Raw genomic sequence first — 23,815 nt, 5'->3', positions numbered from 1 at the left:
GGACCCTAGCAGCCGCCGCTGTGGTTAATGGGAAATGATATCTGCTGCTGTCAAAATTGATAGTTGGAAGTGTCGGAAAGGTCAGTGCCACTGACCGCTCATACATTGCCTAGGATATCAGCGCCGCTGTCTTTGCACTTAGTGAAATGGGTCATGGTGGAGGGTATGCAGCTTCTTTAGAAATAATGTGGCCCAATAAAGCCATGTGTGGTAATTAATATAAGAATATAGAGATATATATCTCACCTTCTAAAGACGCCAAGTTGCCCATAGCGATCAATCTGATTCTACCACTCTGTAGAATGTACTAGATAAATGATAGATAGGATATGATTTGTTGCTGTGGGTAACGCCTCCACTTGCTCTCTTTAGAATGTTTGCTAACTCTCCCCCATAGACATCATTGATGAATAGCGTTACTGGTTAATAGAAACAGAAAAACATTTTTTTCCCCAACAGCAGGTCATTACAAAGAGCCGTCTTTCCTTTTTTCCCCTCTGCACTGGCCCTTGTCCAGTTGGCGTGAGGCCAGACTTTGTAAGCATTTTGTAGCTTGCGGTTTACACCAGCTTGCTGAAAACGCAGACACTCCAGTTGCTGGCACATAATTAAACTGATTTGTGGTTTGACCATTGGAACTTCAGTACACAACTGTGACCAAATAAGCAATGCTCTAGCAAAACAATGCAAGTTCCTTCCAAATGTTTTATAGTTTACCAGTGTACGGGGCAGTTTGGCAAAGATTTCTTCCAGCTCCAAACAGCTAGGTCAGTCCTGTAATGACAGGAGTTGCTATTATGTGCCAATTGTATAGTACGCTCTAATAAGTTTTATAGCTTAAGTTTAATATGGTGTGGTCTTGTAGAGGTTGGCTAGTAGGGAACTGATATACTCATTCTTCATCTTTTACACCAAAGAAATTAACGGGTTATTGCCGAGTCAATCCGGGTCAGGGCTTGGTCGAAGTGGGCTCTAAAAAAATAACCCGGGTCCTGTTTCCCGGTAATCCACCTCGGGAAATGATCAGGGTCGGACCCGGATTCTGTGGCAGTGTAAACGCTCCCACAGATGTCATTTGTCAGTGCCCCACAGACAGTGCACATGGAGCATCACAGCAGCGTTTATCCAGCTTCTGTAGCCTGCTCCCTTCATTATAGCCGCAGCCTGACCTGCATACAATATCCCCAGTCTGCTCACAGCCTGATCTGCACCAAGACACTGCTGACACGTAGTGTGAGCCAGAGCTTCACCCTCAGCCTGACTCTTTGCCAACTCGAATCCCGAAATAAACAGGAGAGTGTTCGGTACTCTCCGGGTATAGCATACCACCAAAGGGCAATGGCTAATCTCCTGTTTGGGGCGATGGGCTGCCGGTAGTTGGTGGTCTGCGTAGTCAGTGCAGGTGCCAGCAGATCCAATATGTAGTAGAAGGTAGCACGTGACATCCTGAAGTGGGCCATCCACTGCTCCTCCTGATAAGCTTCCACAGTTTGCATGAAAGAGACGGTCTCTGACCCACATCCTGCAAACTCGCATGGTGGACAATCTCAAAACGGAGGTAATACTGGATGATATCAGCGCTCTCCTCCAGCACAAATATTGGCATCGAGATCTAGCTCTCTCAGCCAAGAATTGTGCCCTCCTCCTCCAGCTCTGCAGTAGGTAGCACAGCGTTAGAAGCTGCTTCAAGCTCTCTGTTGCTGTATAGAACAGCAGGAACTGAAACACAGCTGCTCCGTCTGCCATCATTGCTGCAGTGCTGGGAGCAGGCACCACAGCAGTGTAAATGGGGTATGAAGCCGGGTCCGACCCGAGAAACTCCCGTGTTCAAAATCCCGGATCGGACCCGGGATTTTGGTGTAAAAGGGGTATAATAGATAGACACACTTTGCTCTGGTAGTAAATCTACTTGAAATTACATTACCCTACTTAAAGGTTGTACTTAAATGAGACAATGGGTGGTATCCTATTAGCTGCGGTGAGTTACAGTAGCTGGAGGATTCCCCCGTGGCTATCCTATTAACCCCGTAAGCCAGCACTTATCGGGGATTCTGTTTCGCGTGCCTCAGGCATCCGAAGCAGAATCCCAGATAAGCAGCCCCAGGAGTCCTGTTATCGGTAGAGATGAGCGGGTTCGGTTTTACTCGGATTTACTCGGGTATTTCGGGTTTTTATTATTGGCTATCCAAAACGCGTGACATCCGTGATCCAATAAGATGCCATTTCGAGCCCCGAGTAAAACCGAACCCGCTCATCTCTAGTTATCGGACACGAACACATGGGTCCGCGATGTTATCCCGGACCCCATGTGCTATCGGACGATAGCGGGTGAGTTACCGCACGGTAAAAATGGGATTGGATAGCCCGATAGTATTATCGGGCTAAAAAGCCTGTCATTACCGTGCGGTAACTCACCGCACCTAATAGAATACCACCCAATGTTTAAAAGCTACAAAGGATTCGAAAATGATTTCAACTTCCGTCTTGTGTAACCAACGAAAGGGCCATGCGCTCTTCCATTTTTATTTATTCTCTTTCTCTCCCTGTACTATATATGTATGTGTATATATATATATATATATTAATATATATATATATATATATATATATATATATATATACTGTATATATGTATATAATGCACAAAATGAAATTATGTATATGAAATGATTACTCAGGCTTCTGTATCTCTTTGAAAATACATTTTAGACAGTGGGTCAATCCTATTCCCCACAAAGGTGCAAAGGGTAGACACCAGCAACTGCACCCAAACTTGCACGCCTCACATGCCCTTTTAGAGCCCCTATGAGGCTGCGAACACAAATCTGCAAGTCGGCGGTACCGTAATTGTGGCATAGCGCTGCATTTACTCACACCCTCGAAAACATTGCAGGGAATAAGATTGACCCCGCAGTCTGTGTTATGCATATGTATTGTACGCATTTCTGAAACAAAAACACATTAGTTGTCAACTTTCTCCAGTCGGTATAGGTTTAATGGTCCATTGTTCATTCTCTGACTCCCTCTAACATTTGTGATATGAGGGACCTGTGGTGTGTTCACGTTTACATGTAATATTCATATTAAATGTAATTATTTGGCTAATTTAAATTGAAGGCATCGCAAATTCCCTTGCACTACTGTGTGTGTGTGTGTGTGTGTGTGTGTGTATATATATATATATATAATAGTTTAAGATTATTTTTTTTCCCAATTACCAGTTGTACTTTTCTTGATTTACACGGCTATGTTTTGCTTTTATGTTTTGCTTGTGCTGCAATGCATGGTGCTGAAAGGTGAAAGGTGCAATTAGGGTGGTAATTCAGATCTGACACTGGGCTGCGTTTTTTGCTGCCCTGCAATCAGATAGTCGCCGCCTACAGGGGGAGGGTTAAATCGCTGTGCAAGTGTGCGATCGCATGTGTAGCAGAGCTGCACAAACTGATTTTATGCAGTCTCTGCGCAGCCCAGGACTTACTCAGCCGCTGCGATCACATCAGCCTGTTTGGGATCGGATTTGACGTCAGGCACCCTCCTTCAAACGCTTGGACACGCCTGCGTTTTTCCAGACACTTCCTGAACACGATCAGTTGCCACCCACAAACGCCCTCTTCCTGTCAATCTCCTCACGAACGACTGCGAATGGATCCTTCGCACAAACCCATGGCAGACCCCGGCAATCCCCTTTGCAGCCGTCCGTCGTGCCTGTATGCATGCGCAGTTCCGATCTGATCGCCCGCACAGCAGCGATCAGATCTGAATTACCCCCTAAGTGTACAACGTGTCGGCAGATGAGCTTTCAGCTTGCTTTCCCTTTTGCTTGAGCTGTATTGAGCTGATTCGGACTAAAGGATCACTGTTCCCTATGTCTATTTCAAGGGCCATTTACCCTAGCACCTTGGGGCATCATAGGGTGAATGCTTGACAGAGCATAATCAGAACAAAATATGGCAAGCTGCTTTGTCGTAAAAATGATCCTGCACATCCTTAAGTGTCAGAAAGCTTGCACTCCACAAAGTGACCCCTGACACACCTTTTTAAAGTTGCATTTCAGCTACATTTGCAGTTGAATGGAATGCAGCTCAAGCATAGCAGCAATGCATCCAGAATAGATATACAGTATGCACCTAAAATAATATGTTTTTTGTACGTATGGTGGTGATAGATATAGATTATTTTTTTTAGCTTGTAACATTTAAGGTTTGTTTGTTTAATACCTAATGCAATATTGCTGTGAGCTTCATGCTTTTTGCTTTAAATGTGATTGTCATGTCCACTTTTATCTATTACCAGGTATGACATCTGCACATACAAGAACAAGCCATGCGGTACTCTGGGTAAGTGTCCTGCATATTTCACATGTATCTCTGAAACTTTGTGATGTGTTCTTTAGTGTTTGATTCCAGCTCCTCCAGTTGAAAAACTACTAAGCTGACAGTGGCTCAGCAATCGCACATGAGATGACATGTTGCCTGCACAACACACCCTTCGCTCTGGTTTCCATGTGTTTGAAAACTGTCAGGATGTTTTTTTAACATCATGTTAATTCAGTCTGCATAACGTATATAACGTGGGGATTCACCTTGTGCATGCTGAAAAAGCGTACGCGTATATGGCTATGCAGACCAGCAGGCATTTTGCATGTATCAAACCTTACGGATGGAGAGGTGGCAAGTAGGAGTTATGGGGCATCTTCCCATAGGCAAGTTTTGGTAAGGACGTGTTAATGTAATTTCCGCTTATGCAGAACAGCAGGCATATGCATTACGCATGCAAACAAACAATGGTAGCTGCTCAATCATTCCTGTAGATAATTATATATCAAGTGCTAGAAAAGGTCTGCTGTTTATATGGATTACCCATGTCTGTATGTGTGTATTGTGCTCCTGCTACGGGATTGATATACGATCCCGGCAGATGGGATGCCGGTGTTCACAATCCCGACGACGCCATCCTCCAGGTCACTATCCTGATAGGAGCGAGGTAAGTATTGAAACTCCCCCTCCTTCCCCGCTAACCCTAATCCTCTCTTACTGAAGCCTAACCCTAACCTCCCCCCTTAGTGCCTAAGCGTAACCTCCCCCTTAGTGCCTAAACCTAACACACCCCTTTCCGCAGCCTAACCCTCCCCCCATGGCGCCTAAACCTAACCCTACCCCGGCGATGCCTACAGTATGTTTCTAAGTTATAGTTATAGTGTTTCAGGTCGAGTCTCCCAGATCCGAAATGCTTGGGACTAGAACTATTTTGGATAGCAGATTTTTCTATATTTTGGAATATTTGCAAGCCATAATGAGATAGAGGGCTTTATTGGATTCAGTATGATTTACCGGCGTCTGGGATGGCGGCTGTCAATATAGCGACAGCATCCTGGCCGTCAGTGTGTTGGCAGTGGGACGTGCGTAAAGAGTCCCCTTGCGGGCTCTCTGCGCTCACCGCGCTGTGGGCACGGTGGCTCGCTGCCCTCGCCACAGGATATATTCCCACGCTATGGGTGTCGTGTACCGCCAGAACCCGACAGCCGGCAAATTAAACGGATCCCGTTTATTTATCAAGTGTCGATTGTACAACACGTCATTCTGAATCGGGTTTAAGTCCGATATTTAAAGGGCATTGTGTTTACTAGCAAGTCATGGCTAGTAAAAGCACTGCCCTTTTAAATATCAGTAGGAAACCCGATCCAAAATGATGGGTTTGTATAATCCGACACTTGATAAAGAAAAAAAACAGTGTCTTGGGGATGGGACCTAATTCTAAGCACTAACTGGATTTATGTTTCATACAAACCTTTTACACGCAGCCTGAGGGTCATTTTATACCATTTAAAAACAATAATTTTGTGTATGAAACAATGTTTGTGTACATTGAACCATCAGAAAGCAAATGTGTCACTTTCTCAGTAACGCTCAAAACATGTTGGATTTTGGAATCTCGGGGAGACTCTGCATTGGAAACTTTCTGTGTCAGATTTTCAAGCCATTGTTATGAACCACAGGTAGTGGTTCATTCCTATTTTATTTAAAAAAACGTTTTCCAACCAGCGCTCCAAGTCAGCAGTGCTGCACCGTCAGCCGAAGTGGTCACCCCCACTTCCAAAGAACGTATCTAGACAATTTACAAGATGCAGATGGGCGCACCCCGGGGTAATAAGGGTTATTTAAAATATAATTTTTGTGTTCAGAGATTCTCCCTTTTAAAACAGAGCAGGGTTCCTCTTCATTCCCTCAAAAAACAGAAAGTGAGGAAATATAGTGAAGTACAGTTTTTTTATTATGCGTATGAGCAATACATGAATGATATACAGTGATAAAAATGATATAAAATTCCACCAACTTTTAGTGGGGCAATTATGCGTACCAGAATATGTGGGGTCCCCAAGCAATGGTTACCCTATAGCGTTTGTGAGGTGGTAAACAGATACCTCCCGGGATCTCAGCACTGCTCCTCCTCTCGCCGTGGTAATCCTTGGTACTCTCACTATTGCTGGATCTGTCGCAGTCTGTCCCACAGCACCAACGCGTTTCTGCTCTCAAGGAGCCTTTCTCAAGGTGTGTGGTGGAATGAAGAACTGGGAATATTTAAACCCAGTGCTGTGGTGTGATTGGTTCAGACTGGACCTGGCAGCAATTATGATTCCCTCCAGCGATTACCTGGTGCTTAACTATTATTACAGATGGCTTGTGGTGACTTAATATCCCCTGGTATAATGGCAACTTAAAATGCATTTTATTATTGCTCTAAAAATGGTTTAAAAATGTTTAAAGCGCTGCATTTCGGCGTGTGTTCCAGCTCGTGGAACGCACACCTCACTTCCGCTTCCGCCGGCCGTTCACGCTGTACCTTTCGGCCCATCGCGGAGCATGCGTTCCATATGCTGGAACGCATGCTGTTTCCGCTTCCGCCTAGGTTCGCAGTGATTTGCAGAGTCCGTACTTCCGGTTGCTGACGTTCCCCGCTTTGAAACGCATTATGCGTTCCACCTGCTCCTGTTTAGATAGGGGAATGTTTAGATAAGGGAATGATGAATAAAAATTATACAGGAAAGGAACTAAAACCTCAACAATAATACCTCCAATCAATTGGTGCAGGATATTTCTCCTAAACATGCATTTTAAAAAGAGTTCATTACAGAAACATGCTAATGGATAATAAATTAATAATACTAATGGATAATAAATTAATTAATAATAAAAACCATTTGTCATAAAAACCATTTGTCATAAAAACCATTTCAGTTCAAAGTCCAGATTTAGTCCCTTGGGGGATAAAGTCCCCATATTGTAAATCCACCTCATTTCTGTTTGTGCGAGACTTTCTTCCAGATTTCCATTTCGCCAGTGATTCTGCACCATTTTGATACCTATCACTTTCTCCAAAGCATTACAGTTTTTCCTGTGAATTGTCTTGAAGTGGTTTGAAACTGAATGATTTTCAAAACCCTTTTTTATGTTTCGGGTATGTTCTGCCCATCGCTCCTTAAGGGGTCTGGTGGTCCGACCAATGTACTGTAATTTACAGCTACACTCCATCAAGTAGATACAGTTTTTTGTATTGCACGTAATGAATTCAGAAATTTTGTACGTATTCCCAGTGGTATTGGACTTAAATTACTCTGTTTTACTGGGCTGTTTGGTGTGACTCCTACACATCAAACACAGACCGCATCGGTGAAACCCTTTTGTTTTTATTCTGTTAGATTTTTTAGGTGCAATCGCACTTTTTACTAGCTTTTGTTTTAAATTTGGTGCTCTTCTATATATAAATTTTGGATTCTGCGGTAGGATTTTTTCAAGAATCGGATCTCTGGTTAAAAGGTGCCAGTGTTTTTTGACAATTGATTCCATTTCCTTATGTTGACCATTAAATGATGTTATAAAAGGTAACGTACATGAATCTTCTTGAAATTTTCTTTTTGGTTTCAAAAGGTCTTGTCTGTTCATTTCTTGTATTTCCTTGATATATACATCGACTTTATCACCATCATAGCCTTTGGAAACAAAGGGGGCATCGAAGTTGGGCAGACGTAATCCGCCCTTCAAACGCGGCTGCCATGGGCTCAAGCAACCATAGTCTCGCAAGAGTGTGCTGACAGCACGGGCGAGACAACGGAGATAGGGCGCCAGGGGCTATTCCCTTTCCATTCCCCTTTCCCAGCATTACGTCCTGGTGCTCTGGACTCACTTCATAACATCTCCCTTGTTCTGAGCACCAGGAACCTAACAGCCATAGGGTTTGTATGGTTAGTACAGTAGACCTCGGTTATATAGAAGCATAGAATTCAACAGCAGATAAGAACCACTTGGCCCATCTGGTCTGCCCGTTTTGGAGTAATAGACTTATTTAAAACATCAATAAAATAAGGTTTTATTGTAAGTATCAAGCATTTAATGTTTATTAATTTATTTATTTTTTCTATGGCAAATGAAATTAAGGGGTCAATTAATTTAGCCAAATGCTGCACTTACGGTAGCCACCAACCTTTGAATTTTTGGTTGCAGCCCTATAGGGCTGAGTACAAAAACCCGGGGGTGAGATGGGGTACCGTTGCCGACGTTTCCACACCATATACACTTACCGATCGCTGCCCGATGTGTCAGTCCTGTTATCCAGCCCCTGCAGCGAGTTTACGGGTGACCGGCGGACTGCCCTTACAGACAGCCAGATGTGCTGATATATCTGAAGCTATATTGGCCGCCAGCTGTGCAGCCCAGCGATATGTCTGTGCATAACATTATTCACAAACATATTATCTACAACCGCCAACCAGCTAGCGATATATTGGCCATTCACTCGTACGGCCGATATATCGCCTAGTGTGCATCCAGCATAATAATACTGTGCCAAGCTGTTTACATTAATATGAGAAACTAAAACACCAGCTGAAGTTTCTAAGAATAACATAGTAAAAATGGGATGCTGTCAAATTGGCAACTGTCAGAAGACTGATAGCCTGAATCCCGACAGATCCCGGAGGTTACCTTTGGGTAAGGGTTAGGCTGCGTGGTTGGGAGAGGGTAGGGTTAGGCTACGGGAGGGGTGGGGTTGGGAGAAAACATATATATATATATATATATATATATCACCATATATTGCCGGCACTCCACTATAAAGACAGCTTGCTCCGGTGCCACATCAGTAATAATGCAAATTCCAAAAAAGAAGGCACTCTGGAGACATCAATTGTAGCAAAAGTAACGAAAGTGTATTCAGGTCGTGACCCGACCTGAATACACTTTCGTTACTTTTGCTACAATTGATGTCTCCAGAGTGCCTTCTTTTTTGGAATTTATATATATATATATATATATATATATATATATATACATGCAATGAAAGTATCACCTTGACACAGGGGCATCACGGCCTGAAACGTTGGTCACACTTTTCAGTGATGGATCAAAACACAGTTTTTTTACTTATTGCTGTGCCTAGTCTCCAAGTTCCGCTGCTTGTTGGGCATTGATATATATATATATATATATATATAACAAAACTTAGAAGCGGGAACACCTGGAAACTCCATATATAGTCGGAAGGCTACCAGACTGGCCGTCCTGTTATGCAGAGCAGCAAATGTGGTAATGTTTAGTTACTGCTACTCCCTTAACTTGCAGTCTCAACATGTGATGGGAGGCAAAGTTTGTCTTAACTGTATTGATTAAATCAGTGTCTGTTCTGTTTTGCATTGGCGGCCCCGCAGTATACCGAGACCAGGCTAACATGAGTGGAACTTTTCATTCAGCCGAGAGTTAACTCAATAGGCCGGGCATTCTAACACTGTGACTTCTCAGTCTGAAAAACCAGGAATATCTTTCGTTCATCTGCCAGCTTGTAACAGATCACAGGTTCCTTCAACAGGAAACGTAATACATGCCAATCAGATCATGCGCTGACCTCTTTACAGCTTATTCTGCCTTTAGAACAATCATGGCATTGGATTATTCTGTAGTGGCCCATTCAGTCTTTCTGTGATGAAGGAGTTCACTTCTCCTTTGGGTATGCTCTCTTCCAAGTGTGTATTTTTCCAAGAACTAAAATGCAGTAAATGGTAATGTATGGTCTTTTCAGTCCCCCCCCCCCCCCCCCCTGTAAAATACAGTTGTTCCATTTATTGTGTAAAATCAGCATGTAAGTCAGTAACATAGAACTTGTTTTTATACTTTACATCAACTATACCACATACTCTTTCTCTATTTAATTTTAATTCGTGTTGGGTACGAAATCCCTGCATTCAGTATCCCGACAGTCCGGATGCTGATATCGGCATCCCAATAGATCCCAGTAAGTATTTAAACCCTATCCCAACCCCTAACCCACTCCTCCCACAGCCAAACACCAACTGGCCCTCCTGCAGCCTAAACCTAACCTCCCCCACCCCAGCAGCCTAACCCTTCCCCTAGCACCTAACTCCAGCTCCCTGTACCTAATGGCGGGATCTGTTGGGATTCCAACTGGTGGGATCCCGCTAATGGTATTCTGACTGTAATCCCGACTGTCAGGATCCTGACCGTATCCCTTTATCTTCATAGCCATGAAGATCATTAAAAACGGATTTGCTAACATAAATGTGTCAGAAAGGGAGAGTCATACCCAATGCCTGCCATAACAACAAGCTTTGGGGTCAATCCAATTAGTTGTGAAGGGTGCGAAGTGCCGTTGCAACGGCGTTTAAATGCCGGCAACGGCACCCGATCTTGCACCCTTTGCGGGCTCGAATCAGCCCCAATTTGCACAGAACTGTTTGGACCTCTATGAGGTAGCGAGCAGTTTTGTGCCAATTTGGCCCGCCGTAAAGTGCAGCCCCTGTCACGATGAATTGCAGCTGCGATGATATCACAGCTAATTGGATTGACTGCTTTGGCTGTGTATTTCAGTAAGTTAGTTGTTTTTCTGTATTGCTAGGGAAGATGTTTTCTTTGAACCCTACTCATTGCCTACAGAGTGAAGACAGAAATTGTCCCGGCTGAGCAAATATTCCGCAGAGCACAACCTATCAATTCACCAGGAGCAAGTACTGTAACATCACTTCAGCATGCATCACATGCAAGCCTAGAACCCTTCCTTGGGTCCCAGTGATGTTTCTAGTTCCTAGTGAATTGGCTGCCTTCAAAGAGTATAGATGATAAGCACACATTGAAGTATAGTATGGGAGGAGAATGGAAAGTAATTATTGAGTGCAGGCCCAGGAGATGAAAAAATTACTTTGTCAGACCAGTTGTGTAACTGTAAGGAGCATGCAGTATGTATCAAAGATTGGAGAGAGATAAAGTATTGACCAATCCGCTCCTAATGGTCAGTTTACAAGCTGTGTTTGAAAAATGTCAGGAGCTGATTGGTTGGTACTTTATCTCTTTTTATCTCTCTCCAAGCTAGCTTTGATACATGTACCTCTAAGAGAGCAAGATTAATTAAATGCAGAAGCAACTGTTATTTATTTCATGTGCGAGTAATAACAGTAAAGAATCTATACCAATAGTGCAGTAACAGTGAAAATATTTCACCAAATCAAAGAAGCTGTGCCGCAAGACGCATGACGTTTTTTCAAAGGGATAAAAACTGACCCTTACTGTGCCCACTCCAGTAATGAGCTGAAGAGGGTCCCCAAGTCTGCCCCACCCGAAGGCCATGACCTGAGCCCAAGGGAACACAAACTGATAAATACTCTCTTACAAGACATAAAATAGACTTGGTACCTTGGCACTAGAAGTAAAAGAAAAAAAAAAAAGAGTTATGTCACTATCAATCACAACTAGAGATTGCCTCTCTGCAAGAGGAAGCAATCCAGAAAATGTAAGGATATCAAAAACAGATCCAGACAAAGTAACATCTGTATAAAACATATGACCAGGAAGGCTAATACACAAGTCCTATAAATTACTAAGGGTTCTCATTAGGAAAATCTTCCTCATGCTTCTGACCTAGCTCTAACCCTAGACAGAGCCCACAGATCACTCATACATTGAGCAGTGTCAGGACAAAACCCAACAGACGTCATATTCCAGATGCCCCCCATACAATACAAGTACTCTGCCTGAAGAGCCAATGCAGTGCCCCCAACACACCACCTGCCTAATGGGCAACTTCATTTTTTGCAATATTGTTGGAACTGCTCACTGGCTATAACAGATACAGTAACTGCTCTAATCCCATTGGGCTCCAACCTTCCCAATCCCTCTAATCACTTCTCCTTCCGGCTCTGTAGGAGATGACCCACAGCAGTCACAAATGGAAAAACTAGTTTCACTCAGAGTATACAAGAAAAATTCTCCGTCCGCTTCCCAAATGTATACCCAGCATTGCTTCTAAAGTTGTCCCAGCTATCTCAAAGGCAGAAGAGTTTCCATTACTGATTCACAAGTGAGATACCGTCACACCCACTATCATAACTGTAGAACGGAGAGGGTGTGTCACGTTGTTCTCCTCATATACCCAATTCAGCAACCAATCAAAAAAATTTTAAATTAATTTTCAGAAAGTAATGTCATTCAATATAAAGTTCATACTCCAGACACCCAACCTACTTGATCCATAGGCCCAAATGTATTAAGCTTTAATAAGAGATAAAGCGGAGACGGATAAAGAGTGATAAATGACCAGCCAATCAGCTTCCTAACTGCCATGTCACAGGCTATGTTTGAAAAATGACAGGAGTTGTTTTGGCTGGTCATTTATTCATTTATCACTCTTTAAGGGGGGTACTGACAAGAGAGATGTGTGCTGAGCGATCTTAACACAGACCGCTCAGCACACATCTCTCCCCCCGCTCAGCACAGCGCGATGTGCTAAGCGAGGGGGGGCGACGACGGGGGGCCGCTCACTTCACACAGCGGTGAAGTGAGCGACCCGCTAGATTGAGCCTGCATGCAGGCTCAATCTAGCACCGGCGATAGCGATGCGTGGGGCCGCGCATCGCTATCGCTTGGGGGCATACACACGGCAGATCCGTGCTTAAAATCTAAGCAATCTAGTCAGATTGCTTAGCTCCGTGTGTATCCCCCTTTATCTGTCTCTGCTTTATCTTTTGTTAAGTCTTAATACATTTGGGCCTTAGGGGGGTATTTAATTAGCTCAGTTATTTTCGCCTAGGCAAAACAACTGAGCTCTTAGGTATTTTTAGGGTAAATGGGGATTCGCCCTATGCAACAGCAGGACCGTTTTTTCTCCTAGGCAAAACATTAGTCAGAAACAAAAAAACGTGGATCTGCGGATCCACATGTTTTTGCACCTGCGCCGGTGAAAACGCGGGCTGTTTTCACCGATATTGAGGCATTTTTGGCCAATGCCTTTTGCAGTATAAATTTTTTCTTAGTGGTACTAATAGTAAAAATGGGCGTGGTCACATGTCATGAGGGGGCGTGGTCACACAAAACTAGGGGAGTGGCTACATGACAATAGGGGCATGACCACATTATGCCACACACCGTAATGCCCCTTACACATTATGCCAAACACCGTAAAGCCCATTACACATTATGCCACACACTGTAATGCTTATTACACATTATGCCGCACACCATAATGCCCATTACATATTATGCCAGACACCGTAACACCCATTACACATGCTACATACCGTAATGCCCCTTACACATTATGACACACACTGTAATGCCTTACATATTATACCATACACCGTAATGCCTATTACATATTATGCCACATACAGTTATGACACCATTTTATGTCCCACACACAAAAATGCCCCTTAGAAATTATGCCCCAGCTGTGGGCTGGTGGTACTGAGTACCACAACAATGTATCTTAATGGGACTCTGTACTACTCCCTACCACCCTACTTTCAGTACTGGCCTTTTCTCTTAAAACAAAAAGGTGAAAAGGCATTGGACGAAAAGGGCCCGCAATCAGTGGCGTAGCCAGAACTTTGTGGGCCCCATAGCAACATTTTGAAGGGGCCCCTGACCCAATTCTTCTAGAGAGACACCTCCCTGCAGCAGATTGTTAACTTTTATGCAACATAGTAGTGCCCTAGTTCATTTTCTGAACCATAGTAGTGCCTTAGTTCACATTATTTCACATTGTAGGACCACCAGTATACATTATGCAACACATAACCCCAATTCACAGTTCCTCTAGGTCAGGCCTGGCCAACCTGTGGCTCTCCAGCTGTTGTAAAACTACAAGTCCCATCATGCTTTGCCACAGTTTTGCTATTAAGGAATGCTAAAAATGTGGCAGGGCATGCTGGTATGTGTAGTTTCACAACATCTGGAGAGCCACAGGTTGGCCAGGCCTGCTCTAGGTCATATTATTCCACACTATAATGCTTCCACTTCATACTGTGCCACATTACAGTGCCTCAGTTTATAGTATGTAACATTAATGCCCTCTAGTTCATTTTATAACAGATTGCAATGTCCAGGAGCATAACTACAGTAGATATATTGTAGGTCCCAAGGCAAAAGTGTTAGTCCCCCTGTGTACCACCCAATGGTTCCAAGTTGAACCATATATAAAGAGGAATAAATAATCACCCTTTCAAGTTTGTCCTCAATGTCAATCTGCTCTCATCTGGGAATAATAATCCATAAAATAAAGAGTTTTGTGTTCTTCTTTCACCTCTATTCAGAAGTGGAATCTGACAAAACAAGAAAAACTGTGCCCACTTTGCGTCAAAACTTAGTTTGAGGCAAGGTGTAGTGGATACACAGAAGGCAAATAATAGTGTAATACCGTAATGTACTTAAAAATTATTTTTTATTGCTAGATCATTACACTCACAATTAATCAGTGTATATAGGCATATCACCATTCCATCACCAGGCAATTTCAGGATCCAAATGATCAATTTGAGGATGCTTTTCCTGGTTTTCACACAGACCTAATGAAAGGAAGCATGTAATACATCACTCCACACTGAGTCCTCTCTGGTCCACAGTATGACCGTCCTGGACTCCAAATCACACAGTAAGCACCGTGTGGTTTGGAGTCCAGGACGGTCATACTGTGGAGATCTCCGGTGGCTGACACCTTTACCCGGGTTGTGTCATTTCCCTTTCTATTCATCGTGGGAACCCTGGAAATGCTCCCTTTAGACCAGAGAGGACTCAGTGTGGAGTGATGTATTATATGCTTCCTTTCATTTTTTATATTGAGTGCAGTGTTGTATTAAAAATCCTTTTTTATTTAAAGGGTATTGCACCATTATTTTCTCTCTGTGCATCCACTATATATGCCTCTATGTGAGTGCTAGAAGAACAGTGGACACAGGTTCTTATTTTCATTAGGTCTGTGTGACAACCAGGAAAAGCATCCTCAAATTGATCATTTGGATCCTGAAATTGCCTGGTGATGGAATGGTAATATGCCTATATACACTGATTAATTGTGAGTGTAATGATCTAGCAATAAAAAATTATTTTTAAGTACATTACGGTATTACACTATTATTTGCCTTCTGTGTATCCACTACACCTTGCCCCAAACTAAGTTTTGACGCAAAGTGGGCACAGTTTTTCTTGTTTTATCAGATTCCACTTCTGAATAGAGGTGAAAGAAGAACAAAAAAATCTTTATTTTATGGATTATTATTCCCAGATGAGAGCAGATTGACATTGAGAACAAACTTGAAATGGTGATTATTTATTCCTCTTTATATATGGTTCAAATTCAGCACCATTGTATTTAGTTTCATTGCTTTTTCACAGATTGTATTTGGAGGTTACTGTTTGAGAGACCTCTGTAAACAATAATACGGGCTGCTTTATTTGTTGATTGCGCACTATTTATATGTTTATTCTGTGCTAAAACAGGCCTTTGGGAAATAAGTGAACCTCACTTTAAAACTAAGCATCTCACACTTACTCCTCTTTGTCTGTCCTATTGGATGTCACCTCTCACATATGGCAATGATGTTCATGATGTAAATGCAGTGTGGTTTTGAACTGTAGACATATATTTAATGCTGTGACTGAAAGTATTGTATATGGAAGGGACACAAGGATGGCAGTGTGGATCAGGAATTGAACTACAGTAGAGGAGGATCCAAGACAAATACAAATGTCAATAAAAATGTATCGGTAAAAAGTCATTAAAGACAAGACGGTGAATAGCTTCGGTGTGACTAGACTGGGTCAAGAGAACATCCAATTTGGATAACAAAAAAAGATAAAGTTTTCTCCAGAATGTAGAAAAAGAAGAGTAGAATGTAACAGACAGACCTGCCAAATCTTATTAATATTATTAAAAAAATGTAAAATCAAAGCAGAAAGAATATAGAGAAGAGTTGGACTGGACACATTAGTTTTGCGAAACACATGTACCCTGAAATATTAGTTATGTGAGTTGTTTGAGAATATTGTTTATCTGCTTATTTCTGTTTATTACTGTACTTTTTCTACCATGTAGTGTTTTGGTTTTATAAAGCAGTAAGTTTTTTTTTGCTGTTTTTCTGTAACTTCCTAGTGTAATATTTATATGAAAAAAATGCATTTTATGCTACTAGTAAATATTGTGTGGGTCATTCACTAACCTACAGAGAGTACCTATGTATTTTATTTGTAAATTCTGATTGAAATATAGATAGATAGATAGATAGATAGATAGATAGATAGATAGATAGATAGATAGATAGATCAATAGATAGAGATTGTCATAATATGGCCGCCATGCTGGTGACATACCCTAAAAAGTTTCCCCCACTCCCATATCACATGTGTAGACACTAGACCAGTGGTTCTCAAACAGTGTGCTATGGCACCCTGGGGTGCATCAGGGCAGTTGCAGGGGTGCCTTGGACTGGTGGTCCAGGACCAATTCAAATGATATATGATCAGTGTTATAGGCAGTGTTATAGTGCTGGTAACTGGCAGTCATAAAATAAGCAGAAGCGAATCTTGTCCCTCACCACACAATTACACCTAAGGACAATTTAAATTCAAAACTTCTCAATGCGAAACATTTGGCCGTGAAAAAAATACAGATACTCTATGGCTCTGTAAAAAGCATGGAACCACTGTACTAGACACTATATTAATATTTCCTTAGACATTTCCTTTTTATAAGGGTGTTTCCACACGTATGGGCCACTATATATATATATATATATATATATATATATATATATATATATATATATATATAGCTTTTATTGTGCACTAATAAGTTTGGAGTGGGTCATTTACTAACCTGAATGCGGACGTACGTTGACCTGTAGCAGCTTATCTTTGATCATGTAGTGCAAAGATGCAGGTGTCTGATTGTGTACTATGGCTAACAGCACATTCACACACGTCAGTAAATTACTCACACATACAGTATTTCATTTCATTGGACCAATGTCAGACAGATGATTGTGCAGGTTATTTCTTCTTTCTGTTCATGGTCGTATGTGGAATGCTGTCCCCCTTTTTGTTATCACATTATGATGATCTTATACCGAATGATTTACTTTCTCATGCGTTCCTCCCTCGTGTTTAATTTACAAAGAAAATGTAAAAAAAAAAAAAAATTCAGTTTATTCTGCTGGTCTTGTTTTATTGTCTTTTTTTTCTACTAGGAGTTTTTTTTTCTTTTGACATAAAAACGTGCTTATGTTTTTTTGAACGCATTAAACTTAAACAGATCTCTTTTAGAGAAATAATGTGGATACTTGAGTTTTTTTTTTTCTTTCTTTTTTTTCTTTCTGCTGCCTCAAGAATGTTAAAGTAGAAATACTTTGTTGAATTCCCTCTTCTGGCTCAAGTTACTAGGTGGTCCCAAGTTACCAGAAGTAAAATTTATAAATCTAACCCCTAGTCTAGACATTTTCCAGCACTGACTGCAGTTCAAAAAATATTAATGTCTAGCCTGCAATGTGAAATTCCCCCCAGTGATTTTGTAAATGGCTCGAAAGTTAACCTTTTGCCAACTGCTCCTTCTATATGTGGAGGTTATTAAAAAGAATCCAAGCATTTAGAAGACTGAAACACCTTGGCCTGACCCTTTGTGTCTCCTTCTGTTTATTTAGGCTTGGCCTCAGTGGCTGGAATGTGTGAGCCGGAGCGGAGTTGCAGCATTAATGAAGACATTGGCTTGGGTTCTGCATTTACCATTGCACATGAGATTGGTCACAAGTGAGTTGGAAAAAAAAGTCAAAATATGTTATTATGCAATCTGTTTTACATTGTTCCAGAGAGTCATTTCCAATTCCAGCTTATTCATTGCCGTGCATTTCACTGTCAGCATCCTCAGTGTGGCTGTATTCAGTATCTGTTTAATCACCACCGCAGTCTTATTCTGGCAGTTTTGCTAACTGTGCATTTAAGTCCCTGTTTTTAAAATGTTGGCTTATTAAATGGGAAGTATCATGGAAATCCTATATTGCATATATTAAAAGGTGGGCTTGGACTGCACAAACCTAATTATAAACATAATAAGACAAGCTACCATGCTGAGACTTGTAGTGCCACCCAGAAACAAAGAGAAAATGCAAGCACACACTCTAAATACTAAACACTGCCAGTCAGAATAATTATAATACATTCTGCAATATATCATAAATTTGAGGTGCCTAGCATAATTTTGGACCCACCAACCATGACCACGTGACTTCATATGGTGGGTCCCTAACACTAAAGGGCCCTACACACTGGCAGATAAAATGCACGATATGAACGTTCTCGTTCATTAATGAACGAGAACTTGTTCAAATCGTGCAGTGTGTAGGCACCAACGATTAACGATGCGCGGCCCCACGCTCGTTAATCTTTGGTGCCTTGTCGCTTATGCATGCAGGCCGTATCCGCAGTCGGGCAGCTTGGCGGTGGTAAGTGTGTAGGGCCCTTAAGGTTAAAGTCCAGGGCAAGGATTCTATATATTAATCCTATATTATTGCACCCTTCCTGGGCATTCATTTGCACACACACAGCGGTGTATTTTTATTTTAATATTCACCTGGAATAGTGATACTTTGACACAGTACTGATGGGTTGATGTATCAAGCAGAAGATATTGGAGAAGTGGGCCATAGTGATCAATCAGCTTCTAGCTATCATTTTATATACTGTAGTAATGTACCTGATAAATGCTTCCTCAGAGCTGATCGGTTGCTATGGGCAACAGCTCCACTGGTCCACTTCTGCATTTTATTTTACTGCTTGATATATTACCCCTGTTATGAAACCGTGCTCAGTCTACAGAAAGCAAAATTCCAATGGCAGATTATTATTAGAATAAGAGATTTTTGAGAAATGGTGAAATATATCCTAAAAAATTTGTGTTATAGATGCAAAGGGAGAAAAGAAGGATCAATTAGGACAGGGGATTTCAACATGCGGCCCTCTAACTGCTGAGGAACTACACATCCCAGCATGCACTTCCACATTTTTGCTATTACGTCATGCTAAAACTGTTACTGGGCAGCTGGATGGCTGCATGTCGAACACCCCTGGATTGGGATATGTCACTTCTTTATAGAGCTTTTTGCTGCTTTGGTTAAATTTATTTTTTATTATTATTATTATTATTATTATTATGTAAACTTTAGAAGGTTTTCTTTCCACCTTTAGAACTAAAACAGTCCGAACTATGCTGCATTATTGAGAATATAAAAAAAATGATCTTGGATACGTTACTTTATTTAAATTTTATATATATATATATATATATATATATATTTTAAAGTCTGAAGACCAGCTCTGATCAGGGGTGGTCTTCAGTATGCCGACTGACGGGATCCCGGCGCACAGTATACCGGCGCCGGGATCCCGACAGCCGGCATACCGACACTTATTCTCCCTCGTGGGGGTCCATGACCCCCCTGGAGGGAGAATAAAATAGCGTGGCGCACGTAGCGCGCCACCGTGCCCGTAGCGTGGCGAGCGCAGCGAGCCCGCAAGGGGCTCATTTGCGCTCGCCACACTGTTGGTAAGCCGGCGGTCGGGCTCCCGGAGCCGGTATGCTGGTCGCCGGGAGCCCGACCGCCGGCATACCATAGTGAACCCCTGATCAGAAGTTGCGTGGAGGTTTCTGTTAACATTTTCAGCTCCCCGCGTCTTGTGAGTGAGTGCTGGTTAAAATGTACCTATCTGCTGCACAAAGTAGAAGCAGACATTTTTCCTTCCTATTTGTAGGAGGGAGGCTGCCGCTACCATCATGCCCAGAGAGGAGAGGTGAGGAGACATTCTGGTCCTGGCACCTGTGCAATGGATCTGGCATGCGCAAAACACCAGCTACTAAGGACTGCATTGGCTGCAGCCCGTAGAAGCCAACTAGGGATGTGCGAAAGGCAGGGAGTGACTTCCTACTGGAAGCACACGCTCTGCTAATCGCAGCCTGGTTTGGCAGTCCCAGAGGAAGAAAACACCTCCCAATGGGACTGCCTGTAGTGTCTGTGAGTGACAGGCTGCACTTCCAATAAGAAGTCACTGCCAGTCACAGTGAAGCCAGTGCAATCATGGACTGCACCTGTCTCACTGACGCTGAGGTGGCTTTTTATGTGGGGGCCATTAGGTAAAATCCACCACTGATCATCATCATTACTATATCTGCTCTTAAAATAATATTTTGTCTTAAAGATTTAAGTAACGTAGAATTTCACAACCAAGTACCAGTAGAGGTGCAGAGATCACCAGTGATTGTAAGCACAAAGGCAGCATGTGGACACAAGTCCAGTGACAGGAATAATGAATGAATGAATGAATGAAAGAAAGCATAAAATGAGACACTTGTTATGATTGGCTGTGAAGTTTAAAGCGTGTTTTAATACATTATGGGGGGAATTGAAGTACCCACAGCTAAATTACGGTGGCTAATTGATCCCTCGGGGGTTAATGAAATAGCCCCAAAAGTACCCCCCCCCGCGATAACTGACCCTTTTTTATGACGCGAAAGCACATGGATCTGGGAACTTGATTCAGGATCCTTTGTATTTTTGCATGAAAACGGGGGAGGGGGGGGGGGAATAATTGAATTATCCAGAATTTCCCCCCAACCTAAAATTGTTAATTTGTAGGTATTTTGTATTCACTGGCTGATTCATCCTGTTAGATGTATATGTTGAGCTAAAGCAGTTTATAAAATGACCACAGAAACAGGATTGCTGGCATCAATTTCTATGATTACCCTCTGATATATATTTAGTAAAAGTCCCACAAGATTGTGTACAGATTGCGGAAAAAACTTTGAAATAAACTGTTTGGGGCATATGGGGCACAGAAGTCCCGGCATTGCAGTCATACACACCTTAGGTGGGATTAGTGTGGCTTATTGGTTATTTTCCTCCAAAAACGTCCACATTTCTTTGTATGACTTCTGTAAATCGGTAAGTCCTCACTTATGTAATATAGAGTACTCTTTAAACAGAGATGATTATTTTGATGGGGTGGTCTTCAGTATGCCAAATGTCGGGATCCCGGCGCAAAGTATACCGGCGCCGGGATTCCGACACCCGGCATACCGACAGCTATTCTCCCTCGTGGGGGTCCACGACCCCCCTGGAGGGAGACCGTGCCCGCAGCGTGGCGAGCGCAGCAAGCCCGCAAGGGGCTCCTTTGTGCTCGCCACACTGTCGGTATGCCGGCGTCCGGGCTCCCGGCGCCGGTATGCTGGTCGCCGGGAGCCCGGCCGCCGGCATACCATACTACACCCTTTTGATGGCATCAGTCAAGTGCTGCCTAATTATTATTTTTCCTTATTAAATGTACAGTTGTGTCTGAATTACAAATGTCCAAAGTATTTCCTTTAGCTAGCTACTGCTGAGCTTGCCCTACCTGTCTGTGAAAGGCAAACTGATATTCACAGTTTCCGCCCTTCAATTTTAATTATTAGCGACAAGTTGGTCCATTAATAAAATAATATTCCTTATAGTTGAATGTTGATGCAGCGGTGGCGATTTGTTTTCCAGCCACAGGGCTCCGTAACGTCACCTGCCCCCCACGGAACACACGACACTTAAGGGTGGAGGTCTAAGATGTGAGGACATCATTACTACGTGTGCTATTATACCTGTGTTAAGGTGGAAATGGTGGAATTTCCTTTTCTGTGGCTCAGCTCGTTGGAGACTTGTAGTTTGATACCACACAGTGGTGACTGTCAGTCATTTTGTGGGTTCTGAATCCACTAGGACTCTTGAGGCCTGAAACAAATAATAAAGCAGCCAAACAAAATATAGTTATTGGATCTATCCCTGTTTAGAACACCCCCTCTCGCTTTGCCCTCACTCTCTTGTTTGCTGCATGGATGAGGAGAGGATATAGTAAGGGCAAGTTGTCCAAAGGCACTTACAGTACTTCAAGCTCCTGTTTTACACACTGTGTACAGAAATATCATGGGTGTGATATATCAAGCCTTCTAAAGAGAGAAAAAGACAAGTTGAGAAGTTGCCCATAGTAACCAATCAGGTTCTAGCTAGCATTTATCAAGTACATTCTGTAAAATGATAGACATAAGCTGATAGGTTGCTGTATGGTCAACTTCTCTACTATTTAAATGGCTTGATAAATGTCCCCTCTTATATTACTAGTAGTATAATAGTTACTTCAATATATTAAGCAAGATTTAATGTTTCCCCTTTCATGCATGTCCTCCAGCCCCTGCAGTTGAAGACAAAATCTTTCCCCACCCTCCCCATATCTTGCAGTCTGAGTTCCTTCAGGGCTAGCAGCTTGACTGTAGATTGTTGGGAGATGGATGTTGTCGACAATGACACATGGTGATCATGAGACTGCCGGGGGCAGCTGTGTGTGCTATTTATTATTTATTAACAGTTTCGTATATAGCGCAGCAAATTCCGTTGCGCTTTACAATTGGAAATAACAATGATATAACAAAACTGGGTAATAACAAACAGTCATAGAGGTAGGAAGGCCCTGCTCGCAAGCTTACAATCTATAGGGAAGTAGGCATTGATACTATTGCATAGTTGTCCACCAGATTGCAAAGGTTCTTGGTGGGCTGTATGATATGGTCACACAGCAATGATGAACCGGGGTCGGGAGGAAGGGAAAGTGAAGAATGAGAAGACATGTGAGGATATGTGTGGACTGTGCAGAGTGGATGCAATTTGATAGGAAGGTTTATGAAAGTTATGTGGGCGGTTCTGGAATTTGATAGGCTTGCCTGAAGAGGTGAGTTTTCAGGGAACGCTTGAAGGTTTGGAGACTAGAGGAGAGTCTTATTGTACGTGGTAGGGCATTCCACATTCCACAGAGTGGGTGCAGCCCGATCAAAGTCCTGCAATCGTGAGTGGGAGCGAGTAATGAGTGTGGTTGAGAGACGCAGTTCTTGTGAAGAGCGAAGAGGTCGGGTTGGGAGATATTTTGAGATAAGCAAAGTGATGTACGTTGGTGTCGTTTGGTTAATGGCCTTGTGTGTGAGTAAAAGTATTTTATATTGAATACGGTAGAATACAGGCAACCAATGGAGGGACTGACAGAGTAGATCTGCAGACGATGAACGTCTAGCGTGGAAGATTAGCCTCGCAGCTGCATTCAGAATGGATTGTAGTGGTGAGAGTCCCGCTTACCCTATCCAGTGGGGTCTTGGGCATGGGGTACAATTTTTGTTTTAGGATTATTCTGTTACATTTACTTAGTTACATTTACTTTTACTTTACTTAGCTTTACAAATGTAAGTTACATTTACTTAGTGCATAGCAATCATTTATTTGCGTGAATAGCTATCCTATTGGGACAGTAGCAGTCACAACCAAGACACAAACGAACAGTCTGAGCTTTTACATTGCAGTCGGCTGCCATAAGTTGTGCACTAACGTGTCACTATTGTGTTTATCAGGAAATCTTTTCTTCCCTCCAGTGCTAGCAGTGTCTGTAGAGCTCACAGTTGGTTTGCTTTATGCTCCTATTTCACCCCCTGCAGC

General features: G+C 42.5%; 1 protein-coding gene across 1 annotated transcript in view; it reads left to right on the top strand.

Annotated features, from left to right (window-relative positions):
- ADAMTS6 (ADAM metallopeptidase with thrombospondin type 1 motif 6) overlaps positions 1 to 23,815 on the top strand; it is a 452,024-nt gene that overhangs the window by 231,566 nt on the left and 196,643 nt on the right. Inside the window, exons 8-9 of the mRNA XM_063963153.1 lie at positions 4,294 to 4,337; positions 17,966 to 18,071. Of these exons, the coding sequence (XP_063819223.1) occupies positions 4,294 to 4,337; positions 17,966 to 18,071 (150 nt within the window). The remainder of the gene's footprint in view (positions 1 to 4,293; positions 4,338 to 17,965; positions 18,072 to 23,815) is intronic.

The sequence above is a fragment of the Pseudophryne corroboree genome, chromosome 1 (assembly GCF_028390025.1).
Source record: "Pseudophryne corroboree isolate aPseCor3 chromosome 1, aPseCor3.hap2, whole genome shotgun sequence".
Taxonomy (NCBI): Eukaryota; Metazoa; Chordata; class Amphibia; order Anura; family Myobatrachidae; genus Pseudophryne; species Pseudophryne corroboree.
The sequence above is the reverse complement of the archived record's forward strand: the minus strand, read 5'-3'. Positions and strand labels throughout refer to the sequence as shown.